General features: G+C 34.8%; 1 protein-coding gene across 1 annotated transcript in view; it reads left to right on the top strand.

Moving 5' to 3' along the window:
• The window catches only part of LOC121407054 (erythroid differentiation-related factor 1-like), a 61,252-nt gene that overhangs the window by 23,242 nt on the left and 25,285 nt on the right, over positions 1-12,725 (top strand). The window contains exons 4-5 of the mRNA XM_041597973.1: positions 2,735-2,860; positions 11,787-11,920. Of these exons, the coding sequence (XP_041453907.1) occupies positions 2,735-2,860; positions 11,787-11,920 (260 nt within the window). The remainder of the gene's footprint in view (positions 1-2,734; positions 2,861-11,786; positions 11,921-12,725) is intronic.

The following is a 12,725-nucleotide window of genomic DNA, read 5'->3' as shown; positions in this document are numbered from 1 at the left end:
ATGTATGCATTTTATTTCTTTGTTTTATTTTTCTATCTTTGTATTTTCCTCTATCAGTTCTTATGTATTTTCTTGTTATAATTCTTTTATCATTTATCAGTTCTCTTGTATCATATTTTATTCTCTCCTTCCATTTTCTTTTTCATTTCTCATGTATTTCTGCATGTTTTAATTCTTCTTTCATTCTCTTTTCTTTCAAATTTTATGTATTTCTTTATTTTTATTTTTTTTCTTAGTGTCAGTTCTGTATATTTTAATGTTTAAACTCTTCTTTTATCTTTTGTTATATCAATTCTTTGTATTTCTTTGTTCTGATTTTTCTTCTTTCTTTGTTCTATCAATTATTTTGTATTCTGGTTTAATTCTTCTTTCTTTTTTTCTTCAAAATCTTATGTATTTCTTTGTTTTCTCCTTCCGTTTTCTTTTCTATGATTTCTCATGTATTTCTTTGGTTTTAATTCTGTCTTTATTCATCTTTCATTTTTTCTTCTATTCCTTTTTTTGTTTGGTCAATGTCAGTCAGTGGAAAAAGCGCATGCTGCACAATGATCGAGACCATGCGCTCAGATGAAGGACTTCCGTTTTCTTTGCCGCGTTTACGCCTTGACCGTTAAGTTCTACAGTCCAACAGTGGATCAAGCTGTGTAATCTCGCATTCGTGCTAGGCTGTCTTGGTTGTATTTTCCCTGCGATTCCCGCAGATTCATGCTTTGTGCCGAGACTGTTTAGATCTAATGGCTCTAGATTTATGGTATCTATGTAAACGGGGCATTAGGGACATCATTTACCACAAGAAAGGGTGACCAGTGGTGTGTGAAGTCATGCATAATTTACAGACAGTTTTATGAAATGGTCCCCAGTTGTGCTTCTCAATATGTCCTCATCGGATTAATTTTCAATATAGAGCTCCATTCTTCATTTTCTCCATTTTCACCCAACAGTTAATTATGTTTAAAATGTACCTGTAATTTGTTTTGAGTATTAATTTTCAATTTTTTAAGACAAATAAAAAGATTCTAAGTGAATTGATACATTAAAAATTGGATAATTACAAAGTATGCATGTTAAATTTTCATTAAATGGCACATAATTATAGTTCCTTGCTATAGAAAAGTACATGAAAATAAGGGGAAAATTATCAAAACAAAGTTGTCATATAGTTCTCTTATACCGTGTTTACACAGTGACACGGCTCGGGGGTTCGACACGCGAGCCGTGCTCAACACGGCAATTTTATGCTGTGTAAACGCGATCAGTGTGATTTGCGAGCTGTGTCGAACACGGCTTTTTTGATCCGCCAAAATCGTAGGTTTCAACCCGCGAGCCGAGTCAGACTCGGCAATTTTTTCGTGTGTAAACAGAAAGCCGTGTCGAATTCTCTTGACCAGGTCACTGCGCGCGCTTTCACTTTTGGCATTGTTGTTGTTCGCACGGACAAGATTCGATTCCGGCGGTGAATTTCCCGTGTTTAATTTGCGACGTCATAATTCTTCTTCTTCCGTACGAGATCCGCGAGCCGTGTTGAACTCGCCTTTTTATATGTACGTATAAACGCGATCTCTGATCCCTTCTTCGCAGTGTTCAACCCGGCTCCCTGATTCAACACCCGAGCCGAGTTAATGTGTAAACACGGTATTCATATCATGCACCCAAAGGGAAACAGTTCTTGTCTCACCTGCATAGCAGAGTGAGACTATAGGCGCCACTTTTCCGACGGCGACGTCAACATCAAATCTTTACCTAAGGTCAAGTTTTTGAAATGACATCATCATCATAACTTAGAAAGTATATGGACCTAGTTCATGAAACTTGGCCATAAGGTTAATCAAGTATTACTGAACATCCTATTAGAGTTTCATGTCACGTGACCAAGGTCAAAGGTCATTTAGGGTCAATGAAGTTTGGCCGATTTGGGGGTATCTGGTGAATTACAATCAAAACTTTAAAAGTTTTTGGATCTGATTCATGAAACTTGGACAGAATAGTAATCAAGTATCACTGAACATCCTGTGCAAGTTTCAGGTCACATGATCAAGGTCAAAGGTCATTTATCGTCAATGAACTTTGGCCGAATTGGGGGTATTTGTTGAATTACCATCATAACTTTGAAAGTATGTTAGTCTAGTTCATAAAACTTGGACATAAGAGTAATCAAGTATCACTGAACATCCTGTGTGCATTTTAGGTCACATGACCAAGGTCAAAGGTCAATGAACTTTGGCCATAATGGGTTATCTGTTGAATTACCATCATAACTTTTCAAGTTTATTGATCTGACTTTTGAAACTTGGAAGTAAAAGTAGTGGTAATCAAGTATCACTGAATATCCTGTGCAAGTTTCAGGTCACATGATCAAGGTCATTTGAGGTTAATGAATTTGGCCACATTGGGGGTATTTGTTGAATTACCATTCTATCTCTGTAAGTGTATTGGTCTAGTTCATAAAACGAGGAAATAAGAGTAACCAAGTATCACTGAATATCTTGTGCGAGTTATAGTAGTTTTCAAAGTCAGCACTGCTGCTATGTTGAATCGCGTGATGCAGGTGAGACGGCCAGAGGCATTCCACTTGTTGTTTATTTCAGTAACTTTTTTTTTGAATAATTAGTTTGATATTTGTCACTCTGGTTTAAGTTTGCCTCTGGAATAATTGCGTTTTTTTAATAAATAAAATTGCACATTTTAACAACAATATATAATATGTTACTGTTGTGTCATTCAATTTCTTCTCTAGAACATCAAAAAATTGCTGAAGATACCTTTCAGTAATGAGCAGGTCAGCTTGGCAGTCCATCGGATTGGGAAAACTCTTCTTCTTGATAAACTTGATCTCTATAAGCACCTTAGGGATGCCTCACAGGTAAGCAAAGCTCCTGTTCATAGTTTTTTAGCTCATCCGGGCCCGAAGGGCAAGACGAGTTTATGCCGTGGCGTCCGTCGTCCGTCATCTGTCATCCATCCACAATTTAAAAATACTAAGTACTACTTCGCCATTTCAATTCTGATTTCAATTCTGTTCACTTTATATGATAGTACTAGGTGGGGGATTCAAAACTTCTACACAGGATTTTGAAATTCACTAAATATGCCAATTTATGCACATTTTTCAAAATTCCCAAAAATGCTTCTTTTTTATTTGTTGACCGATTTCGAATTTTTTTCTTGTATCTGGTAAAGCTTCATGAGGTTCACCAATCTTCTACACAGAATTTTGAAATTTTGACTAGAACAACTTTTATGCTAATTTATGCGACATTAGTTTATGCATATTTTTAAAAATTCACATAAAATGCTTCTTTATTTGTTGACCGATTTTGATTTTTTGCCATCTGTAGAGCTTCATGATGTTCACCAATCTTCTACACAGAATTTGGAAATTTTCACCAGAACAATTTTTACGCTACTTCAAATGCAAAATTAATTTATGCATATTTTGAAAATTCACATAAAATGCTTCTTCTTCTTTATTTGTTGACCGATTTTGATTTTTTTTCTTCTATCTAGTAGCGCTTCATGAGGTTCACCAATCTTCTACACAGAATTTTGAAATTTTGACTAGAACAATTTTTATGCTAATTTATGCGACATTAGTTTATGCATATTTTTAAAAATTCACATAAAATGCTTCTTTATTTGTTGACCGATTTTGATTTTTTTTTCCATCTGCAGAGCTTCATGAGGTTCACCAATCTTCTACACAGAATTTTGAAATTTTCAGTAGAAAATTACTTATGCTAATTTTATGCGAAATTTATTCAGAAATCACAGAAAATGCTTCTCCTTCTTTATTTGTTGACAGATTTTGATATTTTTTCTTCCATCTGGTAGAACTTCATGAGGCCCACCAAACTTCTACACAGAATTTTGAAATTTTCAGTAGAAAATTATTGATGCTAATTTATGGGAAATGTATTCATAAATCACAGAAAATGCCTCTTCTTTATTTGTTGACAGATTTTGATTTTTTTTGCTTCCATCCGGTAGAGCTGCATAAAGTTCACCAAACTTGTACACAAAATTTTGAAATTTTGTCCAGAAAATTATTTATTCTAATTTATGCAAAATTTATTCATAAATTACAAAAATGTTTTTTCTTCATTTGTTGGTCAATTTCAATTTTGTTTGCTTTATTATGATAGCTCGAGGTGGTGATACAAATTTCAACATAGAATTTTGAAACTCATTAAATATGCTTATTTATTCATATACTTTCAAAACTTTCAAAAATAACTTATTTATTTGTTGATTGATTTTGGTTATTTTTGTTCCATCTGAGAGCTACATTTTGACTAGATAATGATTAATACTTAATTCATATGAAATTTATTCATAGATCACATTTCTTCATCAATTTCAGTTCTATATCCTCAATTTATGTCACCAATATACATGTAATTCACTACAGTGTCATCTTGGCTGAAATTAAATTGTGTTAAATTTTGTTGCGAGATGTCGGATGAGCTCCACATCATTGATGTGCTAGTCTTCATACTAAATCATTATCTTTACCTTGCCTGAAAACATATCACTTTCAAAACCCTCTGGCATTCTCTGCAAGCAGTTAATACAGATAAGCACTACCTCCTTCAGGCGCGTAGCCAGGGGGGGCGGTGGGGGCAGTCGCCCCCCCCAAAACGTCCCCAAAAAGAAAAAAAAAAGAAGGGAAAAAAGAGAGAAGAAAAGGAAAAGGAAGGGAGGAAAGGGAAGAAAGGTAGCTTTGTGTTTTTTTTTTCTTTTTTTCATTCTTTATTTTTTTCTTAAACGTGAAACTCCTTCACTCTTACTCTAAATTTATATATGAATTTTGCTTCCGCGCTGTGCGCGGTTAAATGACAATATTGAAGATCTCCATTGTTTCCCCACCCTTTCTCTAAACCCTGTTTTTCCATCTCAGCTATATGTGTTTCTTGCCAGTTAAAATTCAAATGCATGCATTGCAGCATGGAATTAGAGTAAGGTTAGACCGAAGTATATGAAGTAATCATTTTTTTTAATTGATCGCGCAACTTCTGGTCGGGTCGGCTCTGGGCGGGCAGTGTTTTATCAATTTCTGCCGTCACCTCCATAAAGTCCACTTCTCCGCTTTTCAGCTCATTACTAAACAACCATAATTTGGGGGCAAACAGGTTCCTAATTTAAAAAGAGGAAGGTATAAAATTTTTGTATTAAATAAAAAAGTACAATATCTTTTTAGCAAATTCTAATGTCATGTCATTTCCCTGCACGTTCATCTACTGTCCTGTTTTGCACCCTCAGTTTGAATGACACGTAAGTTTCTTTATAATTGAAAATGAAGCGCTTTAGGATAAGTCAAAGAAATAAGGCATCTTTTTTTTTTATCTAATTTCAATAAATCACAGAAATTTCAACTTTTTGCGCACCATTTTCCTTGTAATGAAGTTCAATAATCCTAGAAAATCAATTGAATTAGAGCCGATGGGGGTATTGGAGATATCTGTATTTGATGAAACGTCCGCCCTTTGAAATTTCAGAATTATATTGCTCTGCGCGGGGAGGAATATCTTCCGCCCGGCATATACACTTCTTCTCCTCTGTTTTGCGAGTTAAAGATATGCACTGTCGCTAAATTGTTTGTAATAAAATCTGATCTTTCCCAGGGAAGTATTCAATATGTCTTTGAGAACACCCTTTTCTCGGGATCCTTTTCATGGCAAAAAAAATGACAAAACGCTCTAGCTTCCACGCTTCGCGCGGGGTTATTATTATTTTAATTTCCTCCATTGTATTCCTTTTTTGTGCGTTCATAATCAATTTTAAAACAAGGTTCAAAATCACAATACAGTGCGTCCCAGAATAAACGAAACCGAGATTTAGCGATCATTTATCATAACTTAATCATAAATAGAATAGACAAATGACCTACCAATTTAAAGCTTAGAATCTCTTCTTTCATCTGATATTACTTAGATTATTTCTTATTCACGCATGAGTGAGCAAAAACAATTTGAAGAAAGAATACCAAAAACTCATTTGGCGGGGGGTATCTGGGTTTCAAAAGGAAAACCACATTTCTGAAAAGTTCAATATCTGCTCTTTAATTTAGTACCTAAATTACAGAAAATGGTCAAGAATTAACAAAGTTCTGGTCATTTGAAATAAGGCTTGAATTTCAATAATTTCATAAAATGAAGAGGTTCTCCAGGCTGGCTTTCAAACTCACTCGACACTCCGTTTTGTTGACGATCAGCCATGCATTAAATCTTTTGTTCACCATGCGAAAGCTTCTGTGGGAAACCGGTGAAAACACGTTATCTCATGAAATTATGGAAATACAAGCCTTATTTCAAATGACCACAACTTTTTTATTTCTTGACCATTTTCTGTAATTGAGGTACCAAAATAAAGAGCAGATATTGAACTTTTCAGAAATGTGGTTTTCTTTTTGAAACCCAGATACCCCCCGCCAAATGAGTTTTTGGTATCCTTTCTTCAAATTGTTTTTGCTCACTCATGCGTGAATAAGAAATAACCTAAGTAATATCAGATGAAAGAGGAGATTCTAAGCTTTAAATTGGTAGGTCATTTGTCTATTCTATTTATGATTAAGTTATGATAAATGATAGCTAAATCTCGGTTTCGTTTATTCTGGGACGCACTGTATCGTCAACTGAATTGGAGCTGATACTAGAGACAAGAGAGACAGCTCCTTTTCATTTTAATTTATGAAACATCGAAAGCTTCGCGCTTCGCGCGGGAGGGGGAAACTCCCCCTCCCTGCACCCACACCCTAGGGAGCGCGCTCTGCAAGTGTTGGCACGCTTCGCGTGCATTTACCGCCCCCTCCAAAATGAAATCCTGGCTATGCGGTTGACCTCCTTAACACTCAATATTTAATCCCTACGATCATCTTTAGGAATACATGTACTTCATTATTGGTGTAACTTAAATCCCAATAAACAATGTGAATTTATCTCAACCTTTTTACTGTATATGATAATTTCATTCCCTTTTTGTCTCACCTGTGAAGCAAAGTGAGACTATAGGCGCCGCTTTTCCGACGGCGGCGGCGTCAACATCAAATCTTAACCTGAGGTTAAGTTTTTGAAATGACGTCATAACTTAGAAAGTATATGGACCTAGATAATAAAACTTGGCCATAAGGTTAATCAAGTATTACTGAACATCCTTTTAGAGTTTCATGTCACATGACCAAGGTCAAAGGTCATTTAGGGTCAATGAACTTAGACCATGTTGGAGGAATCAACATCGAAATCTTAACCTGAGGTTAAGTTTTTGAAATGTCATCATAACTTAAAAAATATATGGACCTAGTTCATGGACATAAGGTTAATCAAGTATCACTGAACATCCTGCATGAGTTTCACGTCACATGACCAAGGTCAAAGGTCATTTAGGGTCAATGAACTTTGGCCGAATTGGGGATATCTGTTGAATTCCCATCATAACTTTGAAAGTTTATGGATCTGATTCATGAAACTTGGACATAATAGTAATCAAGCATCACTGAACATTTTGTGCAAGTTTCAGGTCTCATGATTAAGGTCAAAGGTCATTTAGGGTCAATGAACTTTGGCCGAATCGGGGGTATCTGTTGAATTACCATCATAACTTTGAAAGTTTATTGGTCTAGTTCATTAAACTTGGACATTAGAGTAATCAAGTATCACTGAACATCCTGTGCGCGTTTCAGGTCACATACCAAGGTCAAAGGTCAATGAACTTTGTCCGAATTGGGTGTATCTGTTGAATTACCATCATAACTTTGAAAGTTTATGGATCTGATTCATGAAACTTGTACATAAGAGTAATCAAGTATCACTGAACATCCTGTTCAAGTTTCAGGTCACATGATCAAGGTCAAAGGTCATGTAAGGTCAATGAACTTTGGCCATGTTGGGGTTTTTTGTTGAATAACCATCATATCTCTGTAAGTTTATTGGTCTAGTTCATAAAAAGTGGACATTAGAGTAACCATGTATCACTGAACATCTTGTGCGAGTTAGAGTAGTATTCAAAGTCAGCACTGCTGCTATATTGAACCGCGTGATGCAGATGAGACGGCCAGAGGCATTACACTTGTTTACTCTTACATGCTGTAAAGAAAGTATTATTTCATTGAATTTTTTTTTTTAACAAAAACTTATATTCCCAGTGTTGCCCCATAAGAAGATGATATTATTGTGCCGTTCAGAGGCTAGCTGTGTATGAAACTTGTCATAAATAGGAAATTTCCTTACGGCAGCAAGTCTAATTGAAAGGTAAATTTACTTGTCAAATTTTATTTCAAAAGCATATTTGGCTACATTTTTGAAGAAGTAAAAACAAAGTAATAATCATGAGCACTATTTTTCCTGAAAGTTTGTCAAGATGGAAGGGACTGGGGTGTAAGTCTTACAAATGCATATTTTATTTTGCCCTTTTTAATTTGCTGATACTTTGAGTTCTACTTTAAATTTCAAAACAATTTTGCATCATTGGGCAGTCTTCGATGAATTGTTTCAGTATTTGAAATAAGAAAAAAATAATCATAAAAATTATCCCAAAGTCCCTTCTTGTTGGAACCTGATGAAACTGTCATCCTCTAGTAACTATTTGTTAGTCTTGACCAATAATTGTCAACCAATTAATACCAATATTTCTTCATGAAGCTGTGTCATGGGCTGGTATTTACATTGAACCTTAACGTGGACCTATGAAGAGATGGACGATAAACGCAAGCATTTCTTTGATCCAATGATAGTTACTGTCACCTGGTTACGTGCATTTTAACATGCTTAATAAGAACATACAGGTGTAGTGACAATAGCAGTTACCATGACTACCAAGACGTACTCACAAAGATGGATCAGTTTCCCCGTCTTAGTTTTGTTGGCTGATACCCTGTTTCAGCATGTACCTTTCAATCAAAGTGCTTCATATTTGGAGCAGCAAACTTGAGAAGCAGATGATTTCTGTGATATAAAATATATTATTTGATCCAGACACTTCCGTACACACGGAAGGACCTCAACCCGGGGGGGGGGGGGGGCCACTTCCATTGACGAGTGGATACCATGCGCGATCATGGGGTCTCGAAAAGCACCCTAAACACTAACCCAGGGGCTTACCGTGTATTTGACCATACTCACGGGACTAGCATGATTTATGGTCTAAATATTTCTCCAAATGAATTTTGAAAATAGAAATTATGCACTTACCACGATTATATGGATGAAGGTCTAACGAGTGGCAGTTTCCTGACATCTGGGCACCAACTGAAACCTAAAAAAACCGAAAAGTTCTCTCCTTCTACCCCAGTCTCGATTGGCCATTTTGTTACGATCATAACAAAAATGGCCACCTCTCGAGGTGGAGAAGTTTGCCAGCAAACTTCACCAGTGAAGTTCTCCTGTGTACCTTTCGTACTAGACACTTTCCCCTTCGCTGGCGAATTTAGCCGGTGAAAAGCGCATTGTGAAAGGGGTATAAGATGATGCTAAAATGAAATACTTTTTAAATCTTCAATATTCATTTATTATTTTTAGGCTAAAGTATTTTACTCCCTAGTCTAGGACAGTCCCATAGCATACATGTAATTAAGCAAATTACTTTTCTCTTATGACCAAAAATGCTATTCAAATTTTTTAAAGCAAAATCATTCCCTGTGTTGTGTGTTATACAGGACTCAGAAATGTCCCATACAATACATTTTTGCCCCTAATTCATCAATGGAAAACATATTTTGGTTGATTGTCATTTTTTTTACATGACTACCCAGTAGTACTTTAATATTACCACAAATTAAATTGAAGTTCTTTGTTTGGACAGCAGGTTAAAAAGTGTTGTGAAAATGACTGACTTTTCTTGCATGGAATCGCCCTGTTGAATTTGATTAAAGAAATATTTCTTTCGTGCTGAAAATTATCAGGGTACCTGCCTCATACATGGAAGATGATAATGTTTTATGATTTTATTTACCAAGATGGGCTCCAAATTCATTTCTAGCCTCACTCCTAGGCACTTGAGTTTGCCTTTTCTTGTATTAAGAGAGTATGTGTACCAATTTGATTACTACAAATATGTGAAATACGTTCTCAAAATGTTAAGTAAAAAATGAGCCCTGCTTTGTGAGTGCGTTGTGTGGAAGAAGAGATAGAAATTAGGCGTGAGGAAGAGAGAGAGAGAGAGAGAGATGGGAAGGAGAGACTTGGCAGCCTTCTTTCAAAATGTAGACTCTATTGATTGAAAAGCGTAACATCAGATCTAAAAAAAAAATTTGAAAGCCTGAGAGGGAGATAATGTAAGAAATCCAGGGTCATTTTTGTTATGAAACCATTTTTTTTTTACTTTTGGAATGAAATGCGTAATGGAATCCATTGGAGCATTACCATAGGGAATCTTATTTACGTTGTTGAATCGAATGGAATAACTTCATTACCAACATGAAAAACAAGGGTTGAAAGGAATATAGTGGTTAGGGGTTGATCCAATTTGAAAGAGAGATTTACTACAAAGTACAAACATGTGAAATTCTAGAAATATTAAGTAAAAAACTTGCCCTGCTTCTTGTGAAAGAAATGGATAGAGAAAAGGGGAGAAAGAGAGTGGGAGAGATGGGGAGAAAGAGATAGAGCAGTCTACTTTCAAAATATTGATTCAACTGAAAAGCATAACATAGAATCTAAAAATTACTTTGAAATCCTGAGAGGGATGAAATGTAACGTTAGAAATCCAGGGTCATTTTTATTTAACAAAACCTTTTTTTTTACTTTTGGAATTGTTTTATTTGTATTTTTATTTCATATTTTTTTAAATCTAAAATTTCAGACCATGTGACATTTTATGTGACTGCAAAAATGTTAACACTATAGAAAACTGTTAGAGTTGGTACTACTTTTTTAATAGCGTAGTAGGTTTCATGGTACACTATGTATCTTTTGTGGGCAATTGTTGGTCCTGAAAAGGACCACCCAAACTTTCAAAATGTTTGGTACTGCTTTGTCAGGGAAAATAATATTATGAAGTATAATTAAATATAATGATTGTACAGATATTTTTTCCTTTAATCAAATGTATGTTACATTCTTGCTTGTTTTCACTTGCTTTACTAGCAGGAGGCATAATTTTCATATTGTTTAACGCCATCTTGGATAACCCACTTGGTATGCACTCACTTTATAATAATTAATGTTTAGTCCAACCTCCACCTGGTCTAACTTTCATTTAGTCTATTGCCCAGATGCTCCTCTTTCTGTTTATATTAATATTTTTTTCCAGTCTTTATTGCATTTATTATTCATTGAATTCATGAGTCTCAATGACTTCCCCCTGCCAATTAATAATATTTTATATGTTTAAACCCCATCAAGCAAATTTTGAAAGAGGTTATACTAATATTCATGGTAGGAATCCTTGCAGGGTCGAGCGGTCAGTTCGTTGCAAATGTTGGCGATCAAACCACTTCCTCAGGTTTTGAACAAGTGCTCATGATATTTTGCACAAACATTTGTGTTTAGGTAAAGACATGCAATACCCATTTTCCAAATGTGTTGGAATTTGTGTTGTCATGGTAACAGCATGTTATATCCAAAACCTCTAGGAAAACTCATAATGGATCAAACTACTTCTGCAAACATTGGTCTTCTGGTAAAAGTATATGCAAGACCCATTTTCCAAATATGCATGTTGTAAGGTGCATTGCTATGCTAATAGCATTGAGGATATCAATCCCTTTCAGTTTAATTTTTTATGATTAACCCTTTCACATCAAGTACATTGTCTATTGGGAATGATCCTTTCCATTCTATTTCCTATTCTCTAATCAGTCTGAGAAGAAATGGTTACAGGATGTATTTATCAGACTGGTTCAGAATGAAGGAGAGAATAAGTTTCACAGTCAACTAAAAACATCAGAGTATAGACAGACAGTTGATCTCCTTTCAAAGTTCCTATATCACAGGTAAAACTATAATTTTCTTTTCATATTTTCATTCAGTGTTATATATGTTATTTATTCATTATACATGTATGTTATTTTATTTATTATATGTTATTTCATTCATTTTATGTTACTTCATTCATTTTATGTTATCATAATCATTATAATTGTTATTTTAGTCATTAATGTGTTATTCCATTCATTATTTTATATACATGTACTACATGTTTTGATTCAGTATTTTATTATTCATTACTGTCAAATGTTGGAGGAGTGTTTTTTTTTGGGGGGGGTAGTAAATTTGTCTCTGTCTTTAATATTATGTAAATCAAACTTAAGTACCCCTTTGATTTTCATTTGGTCTTACTTTTTACATTGCTGTGGCACATTTCATAAAGAACTTACTGCCAAGGTAAGTTTGCCATTATGGGATCTACCAAACAGGGCTCAGCAGCCAATCACAATCAAGGTTTCCATGGTAATTTCATTATATGGCAAAGACTTCTGATGTCACATGACGAAGACCGCATTTGGAATTACCTTGTCTTCACTAATAAAGATGATAATACAATATTTTAATGGATTAAACTAGTTCTTGGTGTATATCTACACTCATTTGTTACATGTATATTCTACCATCATACTTTTGGGAAAAGAAAATTTGCATCAATTCTTTTTTACTTTTCTATAAATAGTAATAAATAAGAAATTCAACTGTTGAGGTTGAAAGGGAAGTTCAGTAATCTTTCACAAAAATTATCATGCATGAAATTTTATGAAGTAGGAACACTTACAAATCATTTTAAAGACAAGTAGTAATACATTT

Source organism: Lytechinus variegatus, chromosome 1 (genome assembly GCF_018143015.1).
Source record: "Lytechinus variegatus isolate NC3 chromosome 1, Lvar_3.0, whole genome shotgun sequence".
Classification (NCBI taxonomy): Eukaryota; Metazoa; Echinodermata; class Echinoidea; order Temnopleuroida; family Toxopneustidae; genus Lytechinus; species Lytechinus variegatus.
This window is presented reverse-complemented; position numbering and strand designations above follow the sequence as displayed.